This window comes from Phalangium opilio, unplaced genomic scaffold (assembly GCF_054372755.1).
Source record: "Phalangium opilio isolate 3A_F unplaced genomic scaffold, DU_Popi_V2 ptg000037l_1, whole genome shotgun sequence".
NCBI lineage: Eukaryota > Metazoa > Arthropoda > Arachnida > Opiliones > Phalangiidae > Phalangium > Phalangium opilio.
Window position 1 is genome coordinate 401109 of NW_028324160.1, and position 18575 is coordinate 419683.

The 18575-nt window shown below is 36.2% G+C and overlaps 2 protein-coding genes across 3 annotated transcripts; both read left to right on the forward strand.

Annotated features, from left to right (window-relative positions):
* The first annotated feature begins 4175 nt into the window (after window positions 1–4175).
* Window positions 4176–5720, forward strand: LOC149682840 (uncharacterized). The gene is made up of 4 exons (XM_089871323.1): window positions 4176–4792; window positions 4871–5039; window positions 5094–5225; window positions 5294–5720. Exons 1-4 carry the CDS (start codon window positions 4540–4542, stop codon window positions 5718–5720), a joined length of 981 nt encoding a protein of 326 aa, XP_089727449.1. The 5' UTR covers window positions 4176–4539.
* Window positions 5721–15354: 9634 nt separating this feature from the next.
* On the forward strand, window positions 15355–18552 carry LOC149682841 (uncharacterized). 2 transcript variants are annotated; one of them, XM_089871202.1, is made up of 4 exons: window positions 15355–15613; window positions 15673–15830; window positions 15896–16381; window positions 16442–18552. In XM_089871202.1, the coding sequence occupies exons 2-4, from the start codon at window positions 15783–15785 to the stop codon at window positions 16748–16750; spliced, it is 843 nt and encodes a 280-aa protein (XP_089727328.1). In that variant the 5' UTR covers window positions 15355–15613; window positions 15673–15782; the 3' UTR covers window positions 16751–18552. The 2 variants fall into 2 exon arrangements, with proteins under 2 accessions (XP_089727328.1, XP_089727327.1); XM_089871201.1 differs by having other exon boundaries at window positions 15673–16381.
* The last annotated feature ends 23 nt before the right edge of the window (window positions 18553–18575 follow it).

Here is an 18575-nt window from a genome sequence, read left to right on the forward strand (position 1 = left end):
TTCAAATGAAGCATTTTCAAATGCATATTGCCAAATAACCAAATAACCAGAAATTTAATCGGAGAATTGACAGAAATGAATTCTATCTTTTGTTATATAAATCAGAGGTTTTCCAAACGAAGCTTCTCATTCCCTTTAATTTTTCTTGATGAGTTGCTTTGATCGTTGTAGTACTCTTCAATTGAAGGCGAGAGAGAAATATGGAAAAGGGTTCACGAGGCTGATGGATTTTTCAATTACAAATACGAAATCTTTGAAATCCTGGATGATATTTTGATGGGCAACTCTGCCACGTTTTGGATTCCTATTGCCCTATACTTTAAACTAAACGAGCACGGGTGCGACGAGATTAGTTCGTACTACCACATTTCGGAGGAGTCGTTGTACAACTTGTATTATGGATACCCTACCTCGAAATCGGAACGCAATATGAAGTATAAAAATATATTATATGATTTGTAAGTATTGCTTCCTACACGAACAAAATATTGGAGTTCGTCCTGAAACCGTCGCAAGTTTCATATGATACTATAAGTTTATCATGCCTCTAAGTGCACAAATATGGGTTACAACTGGGCATCTTACGCAGGCTACTGTGAGTCTGTGACGTCAGAACTCGTATAGCGCTAACATCTGAAGAGAGAAAATTTTGAAATTTCTGTCGCGGTGCAGCCACCAAGCGGTCGAGACGATTACTGCAGTTACAATAACATTATAAATTTGATCATCATTTATTATTGATCCTGGTTGTCCTAACTCGGCTCGGATTAATATACTAAGGGCTGTCCCAATTATTGCAGCCCATATTCCAAAAATTATGTATATTGTACCAATATCTTTATGGTACAAAGAAAAAGAATCATCCAATGGAATAAAGGAGATTTTTACGTTTCGTATAGGCAGGAAGTGGGGGGGGGGGTACGAATTTTACTTAAGCAACCCCAAAAATCCTTCTCTATCTCTATCTCGCTCTCTCGTGAGATAGAGGCGGTTCAGTCCTGAAACATTCTAAAAGGTATAAAAGAAACACTAGGCTAGGCAGTACAATTTTGTATTGAAGTTGAGCTGATAAATGATAGGAGAGAGCCAGACAAACACTATAGAGTAATGTCAGTTCTACGTATGCAAACGTCATACCCTTCTATCTTTTAGCTCAGTGTCACCCCCTCTACCAGGCGCGTACAGTATCCACTCTTACGAAAGCGCGCCTAGAGGGAGGGATACACAGTCTACTCCCCTCTCTACCGACACTACTCTATTGCCATAGGAGTAGCAGCCATATCTCTACTTAGAGGCATGATAAACTTATGATGATACTCATATGAGACGAAGCTAATGTTTCGTAAAGAAATAGTTTAGTAGAGGATGTATAGTGGTAGTTTCCGTCATTGAGGGCATATTTCGGGGATTGCAATAAGATAAAAATAGGCATTAAATGCACAATAAAATGGGCAGACATATAAGAAACCCCCTGTATGTTTAATGGTTGATTTGAAAAAGCGTGCAGCTTTCCAATCCCTTTTTGGGTTTATAAGATCTTCGTCATAAAAACGTTGACGGTAGATTGCGATTTTAGTCCTAACTTTGCGACATCAATTAAAAAAATATCTTTCTTTCAAACTTCATTAACCTAACAGTATAATGATGTTTTTTTTCTGTCAGGTTTTTTAGATTTTTCGAGAGTGGTATTACCCGAAAACAAGAGTTGAAAATCCGTGAAAAAGCCGATACCTGTTTGACTAAAATGACACTAGCTCTCCACGAGAAGCGAACTGTGTTGAAATTATCCAGTTTCAAATCTGGGTGCACGGCAGCCCGCCAAGTTGTCGTGCACTACCAGCAATCCTTTACCCGAAACATTTCAGCCTCATTTTGACCCCCTCTTAACTCGGTACTGAGGAATAGTACACCACTCATATTTGCACCTCAAGGGCACAGTGTTAATCCTAAGAAGTCCTCCAACTTCCAGCTTTCTAACTCATTTGGTTTCTGTGATAATCCTATGTGAAAATGACACATTATGAGACTGACTGACTGACTGACACATCATCAAAACCTCTAGGGCATTTCCGGTGGCGCTAGAATGATGAAATTTGGCATACTTGTACCACTAAGCATACAAGCAAAGGGAAAAGTCCCAAAAGCGGGAGTTTCCCCCTTTTAGCCCCTGAAATGGGGGTTTAAAATTAGAGTCATCATCTAAACCTCTAGGGCATTTCCGGTGGTGCTAGAATGATGAAATTTGGCATACTTGTACCACTAAGCATACAAGCAAAGGGAAAAGTCCCAAAAGCGGGAGTTTCCCCCTTTTAGCCCCTGAAATGGGGGTTTAAAATTAAAGTCATCATCTAAACCTCTAGGGCATTTCCGGTGGTGTTAGAATGATGAAATTTGGCATACTTGTACCACTAAGCATACAAGCAAAGGGAAAAGTCCCAAAAGCGGGAGTTTCCCCCTTTTAGCCCCTGAAATGGGGGTTTAAAATTAGAGTCATCATCTTAACCTCTAGGGCACTTCCGGTGTTGCGGGAATGATAAAATTTGGCATACAAGTAGGACTTAGCATACAAAGAAAGGAAAAAGTCCCAAAAGCGGGAATTTTCCCCTGTTAGCCCCTGAAATGGGGGTTTTATAATTTATATCCCCTCGTAATAGGACATTATAATTTAATTTTTTCGTCTTTTAATATTAATATTTTTTACTAATATGATTCTTTCGTATTATTGCAAAATTTATGTTTTTTACATAATGTTTTAGTAATTAAATTTTTTACTCATTTCCTTTTCATTTCGTCTGAAATGGTTCTAAGCGTGTTTTGATTCATTTAGTTTTTCTTAAATCTATTCTGTTGATTATAAGTGTTACTTGCCACAATATTGTGTTCTTCGAATAGAAATACGGTTAACAATTATCACAGCCTGAGAAAAAAAAAGAAAGTTGAATGCAAAAAAGTTGAAAAAGGCAAAGTCAAGTAAAACTCTTGGAAAGAACAAATAAAAATCTAAAAGTACAAATGTTTATTTCACTTCATAATCCTACTTCTATAAATCTACAAGAACATGCACGTACAAAAAGGAGTGAAATCTCACCAAAAACATCTCTGTAAAAATATGCCAAGTTGTTTGGCCGTAAAAAGAAGTGAGATCTAAAATACGGCCAAGTTATTATCTCCAGGTGAACCAACATTTTATTCGACTTAAAACTTCTCAAGAATGTTTTTCTGACTTGGCCATTAGCATTCCAAACTTGCATCCTTCTTCTTTGCAACCGTGAAGGTTAATAACGGAAATTACAAGTTTAACCACAAAGGCTTATCAAGAATATTTACCCAATTTGATTTAATATTTTAATTTCGATCCATATCTGGAATTAAACGAATCCTTGATATGCAAATGGCCAAGTCAGAAAAACATTCTTGAGAAGTTTTAAGTCGAATAAAATGTTGGTTCACCTGGAGATAATAACTTGGCCGTATTTTAGATCTCACTTCTTTTTACGGCCAAACAACTTGGCATATTTTTACAGAGATGTTTTTGGTGAGATTATGTTCACTACAAATTTTATTTTCCATTCAAATACAGCACGAAGGATCAAATCTGGTACAAACCTCGTTAGATTTCCCCAGGGCCCACATCATATCTCCATGGTCAGAAAAGGAAAAAGGTTTCTCTACATGTTTATGGTCTATAGCGCGTGCACGCGCTTTGCACGCTTTCATGGATATTTCTAATATTATTGGGGACTAGAATAGTGTCCAATTGCGACATTTGGCTGTACAAAACTCGAGGCACAAACACACCTTCAATTTTCATTTTTCAGCGTGAAGGTTTGGCTGTATAAGAAATTGTGAATTATACCTTAATAACAATTGAGTAGTACAGAAAAATTTCGTTCGAATTGTAGAGGAATTTTTAGCATCGTTTGCCCGTCCCTATGTGGTTATTAAACTGTCCCTTATTTCCTTCGGTACCAGTTTTTTCTTGCTTCAGTCCCGCGCCTTTGTGTGAGGGGCAGATAGAGTTCTGGGAACAATGCGCTATGCTATTTCACTACGAATAAGCTAGTACTACGCTAACAAGTTCTAGTGGTGAAGTGCCTATATCACGCTAGTACTGCACGTTGCAGGTTTATCAGGTTTAAGCTTAGTTCCCACTTGACCGAAAACACGACGGAAACACTGCGTAAGTACCTCTGCGGTAAAACATCTACCGCAGAACGTGACCGAAACAGCTTTCGGTCGGACAGAATTGGTGTTCTATTTTTAACGCAGAGGCCGACGTAAAATTATTTTAATAACCAATCAAAATTCGTTTGGTGATGACGTTCATTTTGACGTCATGGGTATCTCCGTTTTATAGTAGAGATCGCTATTCGCGAGTCGCCATTTTATTTTACTATTTGTGCCGCGTTGAAAGGGAATGTTGAGAAGGGAAAGAATTTTTAATTCTCCGGTATGTTGTGAACTAGAGATTTTGAAACGTTAATTTGTTCGGGTTAATTTGCCGCCGCGCTCCGCTAGTACGAATATATTTTCCTTAAAATGCCACCAAGAAGAAACACGTCGAAGGCCAAGGCCCAAGCTGTTCGAGTTCCCACTCCAAGCCCAACTTCTACTGCCTTAATTGCTCCAAAGGACACAATGACAAAAAAACGTTTGTCTATAAACAAAGAACTATTTATAGAAGAAGTACGAAAATATGAATATTTGTACGATTTAAAACATCAGTTTTATAAAGATACGCTTATGAAAGAACGAAGATGGTTTGCGATAGGGACGATGTTTCACATAACAAGTAATTAGTACAATTATAATTAATGCCTTAAGCTGGAGTCGTTGGTTGTTACTGAATTATGATTGTGGTTCAATTTAGGTATAGAAGCTTACAATGTTTGGCGAGCTATCAGAGATCGGTACCGAAAAGAAAAAAATAAAGTTCATACAATGAAAAGCGGTGCTGGGGCCGATGAAATTGTCACACCAAAATGGCACTTGTATCCAGTTCTAGACAGCTTTTTAAGGGCAACGATGGAACCTCGACAGTAAGGAAGACCTTATTTTAGCCAATTTACACTTCTAAAATAATTATTTTACAGAACATGTACCAATGGAGATTCAGTGTCGGAGCCAGGAGATATGTTTTCAGGTGGTGGTGACGAGGAATCAGTGTCAATCGGTGACAGTGCTATGGCCGATTTTCTGTTAAAAAGTTTAAGCACTGAAACCGAGTAGGTTCCAAATATAAGAATTTAAATTACATAGCATTGTATTAATTTAATACCCAATTTAAAAACAGGGAAATATTGTCTGATGAAGATGACGATGATAATTGTACTTTATCGCAACTTAAAGAGAAATCGGATACAAGCAGTGTGAATCCGGCTCTAATCAAAAGAAGTCATTTAGATGCTTCTACCAGCAATAGCAGTTCTTCTGTAACTTCAACCAAGAATGAATCAGATACTTTAGATTTTTACCCCCTAAAAAAGTCAGAACCAAAGAAAAGGAAAAAGAGCGATATCGATGAAACCTTTCATAAAATGTTGGATATATCCGAAAAAACATTGATGTCTCAGTTATCAGTTTCAACACAACAAGTTGAAAAGGATGAAGTATTTCACTATTTTAGTAGCCTTATGGGGAGGTTTCGAAATTTGGAGAAAAAAAAACAAAGAGAGGCTAGACACAAAATAGAAGAATTATTCTATTTATTGGAAGATTAATTGTAAATGAAAAATAATCTGTAATTTTGACCAATTTTTGTTGTGATATTTTAAAATGATAATTACTTCAAAAATTAAATCCATTTTCCATTTTAAAAAATTCAATTTTAATAAATCATTAAAACGTTTTCATATCATAAAATTATCCTCTGTTAATTCTTTCAATTTGCCAAGGAACACTGCCTTCGTTGCCTAGGTAATGAGCTAATGTATCCCTCAAATTACCTACATTTATACTATGCCTGTTAGCGTGGAATAAGTTACCACAATCAACAATAGCACTGTCAGGTCCTGCTTCAGTTCTCCACTCTCCTGGTTTAATAGTACCATCCTGAGCTTCACGATCGAGGAAATTACTGTTTCGTATATATTTTACTTCTTCTTTTTTTTTCAATAGATCTTTTGATATGATGTAGTTATGAACACAAACTGTTGCTTTAATAATGCCATCAATATTTTCGGGTTTGCCTTGAATGGTAGTGTGGAAAATTCTCCATCTTGCAACAAGGATTCCGAATGCATTTTCTATTACTCTACGTGCACGACAAAGCCGGTAATTAAAAATTCGTTGTAAGAAAGTCAATCCTCTTCTAGAGTATGGACGCATAATATTTGGGCTCAGTGGAAAGGCTTCATCAGAAGCGATAAAATAGGGGAATATTTGGTTAGAATTAGGAAGAAGTGATGGTGCCGGTAGCGAAGCTTGTCCAGCCTTAAGGTTTTTCCCAAATGATGAATTTGAAAACACACCACCATCACTTTGACTTCCGTAAGCTCCGATATCCACCATAAGAAACCGATAGTCAGAATCACACATAGCCATAAGCACAATACTAAAAGTTCCTTTGTAGTTGTAAAATTGAGAGCCACTGTTTGGGGGACACTGAATATTTACATGCTTTCCGTCGAGAGCGCCAATACAATGAGGAAGCTGCCAATTTCTCTCAAAAGCATCACTCACGGATCTCCATTCTGCACTTGTGTTAGGCTTTTTTAGATAAATAGGAGAAAGTGCTATCCATATGGCTTTACAAGTTTCATTTATTATTTTCGAAACCGTGCTTTTTCCAAGTCTATATGCGAATGATAAGCTAACTTGCACGTCACCGCTGGCAAGATATCTGTTTATTGATCACAGTTGTTAATAAATTTAGATTAAGTTTAAAGAGTGTTGACTAACCGTAAAGTTAAAGATAGTTTCTCCTCTGGGGCAATTGATTTTCTAAACCTCGAATCTGGCTTAAAGATTAAAGGTCTAACGAGTCCTAGCAACTCATCAAATTCACATTTGTTCATTCTAAAAAATCTGGGCCACAAAAATGATTAAATATAAATTAATTCACCAAATATAAACCATAATATCTTACCTAAAGTGACTTTCTGGGTCATTGAACCTCATTTCATTAATTAAATTTGCTTGAAATCCCTGGGCACACCTTCGCTTAAAAATATCTTTGACCCAAAACCTTCTCCGTCCGATATTATTGTACTGCTTGTACATAAGGTATGTAAACAATGTGCAGTTTAATACACATAAAGTACGAATTATATCGGGATTAATCGTTTCCGCAAGGTTGTCCATATTTAAACTTTACAAAAAAGTAACAAATATCAAATATAGGCAAGTTTAACAATGATAAAGAAGATACACTACCTTAACGCTAATCAGTACCCTCGAATCTCGACTAATAGATACTTGCACGCTTTGATGTTCCAAAATGTAAAAAAGCTTTATTATACAATAGTTGAGTATTAAACAAACTAAATTACTAACCTTGTACAAAAAAATTCACAACTGAAACTCGAAAGTGACCTCAACAATAACAAATCAAAACCGAGGCTTAGGAAACAATCAAGATATAGCAAGAGCAGACGATGTCTAATTTTTTGAAGAGATTTTCCTAGACGTCATCCCCCACGTGATTAGCGGACGCCCGCGCTTTTCGGTCGTATGTGTGAACCAAACTAAAATCTTGCCGTCGAAGGCCTGCGTAAAGGCCATTTTTTAACCGCAGCGCTAAAGTTTTCGGTCGATATTTTCGGTCAAGTGGGAACCTAGCTTAAGGTGAATCTTTAGGTAAATTGGTGTCGAAATATACATATTTACCCTGCGGTTTTGCTACTTGATGGCGAAATATCTTCAAGTTTCTTCCATTTATTTCGTTTCTGGCATATACGTTTATGAAACCAGGATAGTAAGTGCGTTGTAAATTATACTTTCTGATTCTAGAAATTTCAGGGTATATTTCCAAAGGTACCTTCGCAAACGAGCGGAATCGGCTATACAGAAGCTTAAACTGATTGAACACTTTCTGCTTTCGAGTTCAGCTTTGTGCTTCAGAATCGGAAATTCGTTTCTGATTCTTTCCTACACTATCGCATAGGCGCACTTAATTATTTCCAAGGATATTAAAGTTTGCGGTCCAACGCGCCATTTAGTTAAAGAACATAGTTTGTAGAGATGGCTAGTGCAAGAGATAAGCGTTTGTTAATGTTAACGCACTGTATTAAAAACATTGAAAGTTAGGAACAGTCCTCTATATCGTTAGTGGGTTCATCCCATTTTGCGAAATAGAAAGAAAGAAGGGGATTTCCATATTATATAGAATATTCTCTGCTATGCAAGGTTTTGAAACACGATCCTTGATACTTTCACAACCACGCAAGGATGTGTCCCATACTATTTGACAAGCTTTTAGCATTTTTTTCTTGTACTAATGTTTTGGCCGATTTCATGGCAGAAAAATAGCTCTACTTAAGTGAAGTATTAGCTACCCTTAATCCCCATCCATTTTAAATCACCAATGAATCCCTATCACTTTTAAAAGCGTCAATAAAATTCACCAATGAAAGAAAATTTTCATTAGTGCATAGCTCCTCGACTCCTTTAACAGTGCTAAACACCTAAGTGATCCTTAATAAAAGAACGAAATTTTAGTGACTATCCCCTCCATCAGTTACCTTTAACAGTGCTAAACTTACAACATAGACTTATGTCCACGCATACTTATCGCATCTCATACATTTTTAACATTGGCATATGGCCAGGAGCGTGTGAAAGAGAAAGAATTCGGTAAAACACCCCACTTGAGTTCTTTGTTTGTGTAAATTCGGAAGTTTTTATTTTATAGAAAGTTGTTCGGGCTCTTGGAATATTCATGTCTTAAAAGGCGAGGGGCTAGTCATTCGCCAAAATTTTGTACACCTGAACTGATTTCTGAATTTTTATGTGAATTCTGATGATTATTGAACGAATTCCTTGATTTCTGTGATTACGATTATTTTCGATGATTTCCATATTCTTTACACTGATTTTCCGTTATTGCCGCGGATTACTTTTGATTCCTGTTTGAATTCCAATGAATCCCGGTGATACTTTTGGTGAATGCAGTGATTACCACTGGATTCTTCGTGAATTTCGATGAATGCCGTGATTATAGAGCGATTATTTCTTTTCCAACTGATTACGATTTTGATTTTGGATTTTCGAATTCCTCGATTGATTATGTGTGATTATTTCACGAAAGATGTGACTACCGAGGTGATTACAAAAGATTACTAGTAAATCATGCGATTATTTCTGATTTTCTCAAGATTTCACGTGATTTCCAGTGATTATCGGAGGTTTATGATTACCTTTGATTACCAACAGAAATGATTTTGATTACTGATGATTTTCTCAGAAGTCTAGAAATCAAGTAATCGATTTCTGCGGTTTTGTACACCTGATTATTCAAGTGACTAACCCCTCGTTAAAAGGCGAGAAATTTTAAAGAGAGAATGAAACTTTCCATTTTTTGTAAGGAAATATGACAAATTTGTGTGTTCATAAAAGACCTACAGATACTAGTGTTTGTTCATTAAAGGGTATGAGAAGCTTCGTTTTCATATCATATTTTACCACGAAAGTGGTATTATGTTACACTTTCAAGTCTCTACTTTGGAAATATCAAGTTTTTAATATAATTGAACCAAAGTTTCTATTTTTTAAAATCCATTGAAAAATCACGAAAACTCAGTTTCGACATATCAATAATTTTGTCTTGTCGAGCTTGTTCGCCCGTTTGATGACGTCACTATGACGTGAGGAAAAAAAGCGTGGGAATCCTATACCCGTCTCGAGCTTCTCTGGGTCTGATAGCTATCGTCATCTCACGTGAAAAATATATGGGACGTCAGCCAACGGGAAACGTTTTAGGCTTTCATAAAAAGTGGATTTCAAATTGTTTCATATGAAGCATTTTCAAACGCATATTGCAAAATAACCAGAAATCGGAGAATTAAAAGCTTGATATTTTTGAATCCACAGAAATTAATCCTATCTTTTGTTATATAGGCCTAAATCAGAGGTTTTTCAAACGAAGCTTCTCATACCCTTTAATATTCTCACAGTGCATTCCACATGGTACTGTCATAGATTAATCATAATCATCTTTCCTTTAAAATCGCCAATGAATGAAAACTATCACCTTAACACAATTTATCCCTTTTCACTGTAAGTGTGTTCATTAATATGTGCAGACTACATTCCCAATGCACTGTTATAGACAAATCATAATTCTCTCCCTTTGAAAATCACGAATCCGTCTTTTCACTCTCCCTTTAAAAGACGAACCACACTTTATCGAGTCGAAATTTTCTACTTGGCCAGCAATTCGTATTAGTGCCGGGGAAAGTGAAGTTAATTAGGGAAAACAGGACGACCCAAGGGCTGGGCTCGTAAAAGTAACCATATTGTACCGTACTTAACAGGAGTGCAGAAAACTTCAGTGAATAGCCCCTCGATGCGATACCTTTAACTGTTTTAAAATTATTACTTAAATTTTTTAACTTCTGTTACAATTATAACTTTGAGCACCCCTAATATGTGCATTCTTTAACAGTGGTAAAACGAAATATCCGTAAATTTCCATTAAAAGAAGTACAAAAAAAGAGTGATGCCCTAACAAAAAATTATAACCCTTAATCCTTACTTCAATAAAACTTACGTTATAATTATAATATCCAGGGCCACAAGCTAGTACTTTCTTTTAAAATTTTTCTCGATTTGTCTAGAAATACACGTCACTTCTAATAATAAACACCGCCATTGGACCATTCTAAATCTGTCGTCGGTATATACTTGCATTTGATTTTTAAAAATTCCCCTCGATTTCATTGAATTTTGAAATAGGGGAGTATACTTAAGAATCCTATAGATTGCTTAAATTCTTAGTTATTTAGCAGTGTTGTAGAAAAATACGGAGGTTAGGTAGAGGTTTAGTCAATGACAATAATGAATAGTGATATTCCTTAACTACGAGGGAAGCCTAGATTCTTAAATAAGGGAAGCAAGAGTGCCAACTCACCAGGGTGTGAAGAACCATTTAATGTCGATTGGAGGCCCACAAACGAAGCGTGAATTGAAGAACTTAAACACCAATTCGTAAAGTAAAAGGAACCTTTTACTTTAACCCGCAACTTAAGAAGGTCGAAGCTTAAGTGGAGCGCAAACTAAACAGTATTTAGATGGTCTGCTGTCCTATACTTCCGAGTAGGTCTCAACTTCACTCCGTGCACTAACTAAATGACTGCAATGACTGTCAAAGGTTTTTATAAGCCCGCGCTAGGACCTCCCTCCTACTAGGGCAATGGTCTAATCGCCCTCTAAGCGCTAGAAAGATAATAGAGTAGGCCTACAGTGAAGTCTACAATTAAGCCTACAGCCAGGCCTATAACCTGACAGAGTAAATGTCTGAGTGAGTTGACGTTCCGTTGCAACGTTATTAGTACAATTAAATGCAACGCTTAAGCTTACTATTAAAATCCCCCAAAACGTTATGCCGGGTGTAATTTTGGCAAGCAAACGAGTAAAAACGCTTTGGAACGATTAAATATCACTTATAAATTATATATTTGAAGTTTCTTTGAGAAAATGTTGGGAAAAACTAATTTTATGAACCTTTTCAATTTTTACATACCTACCCTTCTCCTATTGTCCCCTACGAGAACACTTCCCCTTCAAGCATTGAAAAAAAAAATGGTTAGCAAAAATAAAATCGTTATTCCAGCCCGTAATTAAGCGAGAAAACTGGTAAAAACGCTTGGAAATCATTAAATATTAATCAATAATTATGTTTATAAAGTTTTCTGGTGTTTGTACTGGGAAAAGGAGTTGATAAAATAGAAAATATTGCTACTGTCTCTACGGACGTACATTAAACGCTTATGCCATTAGCTGCCTCGAACTTTGGCTAGCCTTCATCAGTGGCGGAGCTATGGCCATCTATGAAGGGTTAGCGAGAATTCTGGATGTAATTTTGACGCGCAAACTAATAAAAACGGTTAGAAACGATTAAATATGAGTTACAAATTATATATTCGAAGTTTCTTGAGAAATTGTTGGGAAAAACCAATTTTATTCAATATTTTAATTCTGGTTTGTAATACCTCCCTTCCCCTACAAAAACAAATTCCCTTCGAGCAGACGAAAAAATGGTTAGCAAAAATAAAATCGTTATTCCAGCTCGTAATTAAGCGTGCAAACTGGTTGAAACGCTTGGAAATCATTAAATATTGATTAATAATTATGTTTATAAAGTTTTCTGGTGTTTGTACTGGGAAAAAGCGTTGTTAAATTAGAAAATATTACTACTGTCATTACGGACGTACATTAGACGCTTATGCCATTAGCTGCCTCGAACTTTATCGAACCTTCATCCCACTGCAGAGCTATAGCCATCTATGAACGGTTAGCAAAAACTAAAACGTTATGCCGGGTGTAATTTTGACGCGCAAACTAATAAAAACGCTTGGAAATGATTAAATATGAGTTATTAATTATGTATTCGAAGTTTTTTGAGAAATTGTTGGGAAAAACCAATTTTATTCAATATTTTAATTCTGGTTTGTAATCCCTCCCTTCCCCTACAAAAACAAATCCCCTTCGAGCAGACGAAAAAATGGTTAGCAAAAATAAAATCGTTATTCCAGCTCGTAATTAAGCGTGCAAACTGGTAGAAACGCTTGGAAATCATTAAATATTGATTAATAATTATGTTTATAAAGTTTTCTGGTGTTTGTACTGGGAAAAAGCGTTGATAAAATTGAAAATATTACTACTGTCATTACGGACGTACATTAAAGGCTTATACCATTAGCTGCCTCGAACTTTGGCGAGGCTTCATCCCTCTGCGGAGCTATAGCCATCTATGAAGGGTTAGCGAGAATGCCGGGTGTAATTTTGGCGGGCAAACTAATCAAAACGCTTGGAATCGATTAAATATGAGTTATAAATTATATATTCGAAGTTTCTTGAGAAATTGTTGGGAAAAACCAATTTTATTCAATATTTTAATTTTGGTTTGTAATCCCTCCCTTCCCCTACAAAAACAAAGCCCCTTCGAGCAGACGAAAAAATGGTTAGCAAAAATAAAATCGTTATTCCAGCTCGTAATTAAGCGTGCAAACTGGTAGAAACGCTTGGAAATCATTAAATATTGATTAATAATTATGTTTATAAAGTTTTCTGGTGTTTGTACTGGGAAAAAGCGTTGATAAAATTGAAAATATTACTACTGTCATTACGGACGTACATTAAAGGCTTATACCATTAGCTGCCTCGAACTTTGGCGAGGCTTCATCCCTCTGCGGAGCTATAGCCATCTATGAAGGGTTAGCGAGAATGCCGGGTGTAATTTTGGCGGGCAAACTAATCAAAACGCTTGGAATCGATTAAATATGAGTTATAAATTATATATTCGAAGTTTCTTGAGAAATTGTTGGGAAAAACCAATTTTATTCAATATTTTAATTTTGGTTTGTAATCCCTCCCTTCCCCTACAAAAACAAAGCCCCTTCGAGCAGACGAAAAAATGGTTAGCAAAAATAAAATCGTTATTCCAGCTCGTAATTAAGCGAGCAAACAGGTAAAAACGCTTGGAAACCATTAAATATTAATCAATAATCATGTTTATAAAGTTTTCTGGTGTTTGTACTGGGAAAAAGCGTTGATAAATTAGAAAATAGTACTACTGTCATTACGGACGTACATTAGACGCTTATGCCATTAGCTGCCTCGAACTTTATCGAACCTTCATCCCACTGCAGAGCTATAGCCATCTATGAACGGTTAGCAAAAACTAAAACGTTATGCCGGGTGTAATTTTGACGCGCAAACTAATAAAAACGCTTGGAAATGATTAAATATGAGTTATTTATTATGTATTCGAAGTTTTTTGAGAAATTGTTGGGAAAAACCAATTTTATTCAATATTTTAATTCTGGTTTGTAATACCTCCCCTCCCGCTATAGTTCCCCTGCAAGAACGCTTTTCCTTTAAGCACGCAAGAATGGTTAGCAAAAATAAAATCGTTATTCCAGCCCGTAATTAAGCGAGCAAACTGGTAAAAACGCTTGGAAATCATTAAATATTAATCAATAATTATGTTTATAAAGTTTTCTGGTGTTTGTACTGGGAAAAAGCGTTGATAAATTAGAAAATATTACTACTGTCATTACGGACGTACATTAGACGCTTATGCCATTAGCTGCCTCGAACTTTGGCGAACCTTCATCCCACTGTAGAGCTATAGCCATCTATGAACGGTTAGCAAAAACTAAAACGTTATGCCGGGTGTAATATTGACGAGCAAACTAATAAAAACGCTTGGAAACGATTAAATATGAGTTATTAATTATATATTCGAAGTTTCTTGAGAAATTGTTGGGAAAAACCAATTTTATTCAATATTTTAATTCTGGTTTGTAATACCTCCCCCTCCCCCTATAGTTCCCCTGCATGAACGCTTTTCCTTTATGCACACAAGAATGGTTAGCAAAAATAAAATCGTTATTCCAGCCCGTAATTATGCGAGCAAACTGGTAAAAACGCTTGGAAATCATTAAATATTAATCAATAATTATGTTTATAAAGTTTTCTGGTGATTGTACTGGGAAAAAGCGTTGATAAATTAGAAAATGTTACTACTGTCATAAGTGTATGTCGAGCAAACGAGAAAAACCCTTGGGAACAATTTAATAACAGTAATGAATCTCTGGAAAAACTAATTTTATGAACTATTTCATTTTGAATTAGGATACCTCCCCTTCCCCAATAGTTCCCATACCCGTACTCTTCCCCTTCAAGCACTCAAACAAAAAAGGTTATCAAGTAGAAAATCATTATGCCACCTCTTAATTTAACGAGCAAAGGAGTAAAATCGCTTGGGAACAATTAAGTATCAGTTAAAAATGTATTTTCTAATGTTTCCCAGTATTTTCTCTGCGAAAAGTACTTTCATGAAGTGTTTCTTGGTAATACCATCCTAATTTTGTGTACTAAAGAGTTATGTATTTCTATAAATAAATTAATAGGTTTAAGTACAGTTATTTAGTCGCAGTTTTACTTTAAAATTACTATAATATATTGTGGGAAGTCGCCTTTCTATTATTTACTCAGCATCTTTTATTTTAATTAACAACTAACGCTTAATTTATATTCATTTACGTTAATTCGTATTCATTCAGATTTGTCAAAGGCTTAATATAATATAAGCAGACGCATAAGCAGACGCCGTTTAATTTTCTGAGAAATTCTGAGAGTTATGCCGGGTTAGCAAAAAATCAGTAGCAAAATAAAATTAGGTAAACTAGTATCACCCTTGTGCTTGTTATTTAAATCAATTATTTAAGTCAACTTAGTTATGAATTTAAACGCGGCTGTTAATGGCGGTCTGATATTTCCAATCTCGGGATATCAAAAAAAATATTGCGGATGTCCCCCTAATTACGAAACACGTAATTAAAGACTTTTACAAATCTAAGTCAAAAACGTATTAACACTATAATAGAAGTTACAAATTTCTAATAGAAGAGTATGTATTGTCAGATACGCTAATGAGCAATTCAGAAAAGTAAGTAAAATACTTGTTTGAACTTTTGTTCATCGTAATAATTAAAAAAAACTTTTTAGGGACCACGACAGAGTATTTGTAAAGGCCTCTTGTTTCAAAAGTCAAAAAAAGAATGAAAATCCTTACACAGTTTGTGCTGCGCTTAAAATATCTAGCCCTGTAATTTTAGATGTTTATTGTGGATGCCCAGCTGGAGTTTTGGGAACTTGCAATCATGGTAGAGCGCTATTGAGACTACTTGCACAGTTGCGTAGTAAAAATATAGATAATCCGCCCAAACAGTGGAATCGCCCTAGGGGTAAAAAAATATCACCGTTGTCTGTGATAGACATAAATTTTCAAGCTCCCAGAGAAGATGGACACAATAAACCACTTCTTTCAAAAATGTACAATGCTACATCAACTAGTCTTGATCAAAATGAAGTGTCATCGGCTTCTAGAGAGTTGATTAGTAATCTTAATGCTGGTGGGGTTGATGATGGCTGGGCGAGAATTTTACCTCAACCAGAAGAATTTGTTTGGGTAAAAACCAGGATGGGATATGCTCCGGAAGGTTCTCCTTTAAGCTTACAGCTATCGTTTATTGAAGATGGATTCCAAGTAATTCACAATCTCGACAGCTTTCAAAGCCCGATGTTAGTTGCTTTTGAACATGTTCCAAGAGATAGATTTGAAATCCCCACGCATTCAAATTCTATTGGTTGTACTCCTTGGAATTTCAAGAATTCGTCCAAAAAGTTTACTTCTACAGAGTCAGTTTTATTGAAGGTATAGAACTTTTTTAATTTTTCTTTTCTTTTTAGTTAAATTTTTCCATTTCATTTTTAGCGTAACCAAGTTACTATTCAGGGAGCTAAGGAGCTTGAAATAAAAACAAGAGATCAATCTGATTCCCAAGAATGGAAGGAGGCACGATCTAGCAGATTGAATTCTTCAAATTTTGGATCTATTTGCAAAAGGAAAAACCAAGTTTGGACCAAAGTTGGCGTCAAAAATATTATAAAACCAAAAGATATTGGGCATCTCAACGCAATAAAATATGGAAAACGATGCGAAATTGTGGCCAAAAAAAGTATCAAGAAACAATGCATAGATTGGGACACGATGTCACGGTCCACTCTTCGGGGTATATTGTAAAAACTGGTAAACCATGGCTGGGAACGTCTCCCGATGGTCTTGTTGAAGACCCTGCAGAAGTGGAGCCTTACGGGCTCATTGAAATTAAATGCCCCTGGTCAATTAGGGATAAAAACCCCACTGAAGTTTTAAGTGGCGATTTTAGGATTAAAACGATTAATGGAAAACTTGTGTTGAAAGAAAATGACGATCATTTTCATCAGATTATGGGGCAGATGGCGTTATCGGGATTACCATGGTGCGACTACGTAACATATTTTCCTACAGGATTGATAATTGCATAAGTTAATAATGCCTCTAAGTACACAAATACGGGTTAAAACTGGGCATCTTCTGCAGGCTTCTGTGACGTCAGAACTCGTATAGCGCTAAGATCCGAAGAGAGAAAATTTTGAAATTTCTGTCGCGGTGCAGCCACCAAGCGGTCGAGACGAAAAAAAATCATCCAGTGGAATAAAGGAGATTTTTACGTTTCGTATAGGCAGGCACTAGGGGGGAACGAATTTTACTTGAGCAACCCCAAATCCCTCTCTCTCTCGTGAGATAGAGGCGGTTTCAGTCCTGAAACATTCTAAGTGGGATAAAAGAAACGCTAGGCTAGGCGGTACAATTTTGTATTTAAGTTGAGGTGATAAATGATACGGAGAGAGTATAGGGTTTCATTAAAGGGAGCCAGACAAACACTATTGCCATAGAAGAGGAAGCGATTTGTGTACTTAGAGGCATAATTAACTTATGATAATTGTAAGAGTACGTTTCGACCAAGAAAAATGGAAAAAGATGGAATCGATCTTGAAGAATTTTTATTTTGCTGACGCGCTGCCAACCTTATCAAAGGAATAAGTATTTAAGTGATAAAAATGGGTTAAATGCCTAGCTAAAGTTCCTAAATATCTGCAGAAGAAAATAGGGGAAGTGGGTAGCTTGGGCAACTTCGCGAGGCGTCCCGTTTACGGATTTTTCGCGCCATTTCCCTCCCCGTGAGGGTGAAGAGAGATAGGATTTTCACGCGCATTAACACACGAGTGACGTGATTCTGTGGACAGTACGGTCCTACGCCTTCCAACTGACTAGAGGCGTCTGCTAGAGGCAGTGAGGCACTCAGGCAGAATGGCAGAGGCTGGAATCGAGTGGTAAGTACTAAATTCATAACTTATTTTAAAATATGTCTTTATTTTTAAATACAATTGTATTTCTAAGTTCCAGGGAAAAAATTAACTTGTCCGAAGTTTTAAACTGTGATAGGGAAGAGTTCAAAGTAATAAAGTTGTATCCAAGTTGTTGTAGTTTGATTTTTAACATTGGGATTGGTTTGGGTAGATCTTACTTTTCCTTTCAACACAGCCTGAGTTTTCTTATCGGTAGTTTCCTTGTACGTTAAATCACACCGCGTACTCTTAACGACATTCATTTTATTAAATAACCGAATTTTCGTCCTTAATTAAACCAATATCCGCATTAACCCGTTGCCTGACGTAACCCTAACTCAAACTGAAGCACAGCAGAAATATAAGCAGACTACACAGGTTAGTTCCACAGTTCGCTACATGGTGGCGTTCGCAATAAAATCTGGTACTATTTTATGCTTCGCGCCGATTGGCCAGATTCAAATTTTAAGGGTGGTAGGGGAATCGACCATTGTAAGTGAGAATCACTGGACGACTTGTATGGCTCAAGGCTACGGCTACCCACTTCCCCTATTTTCTTCTGATATCTGTGATATTTTAGTTCCAAAATATCTGTGATATTTTAGTTCCCTAGAAAAAAACAAAAACAAAAAAAAAAATAGGAAAACTATTCAAAATAAAATTGATTGTTGAAACAT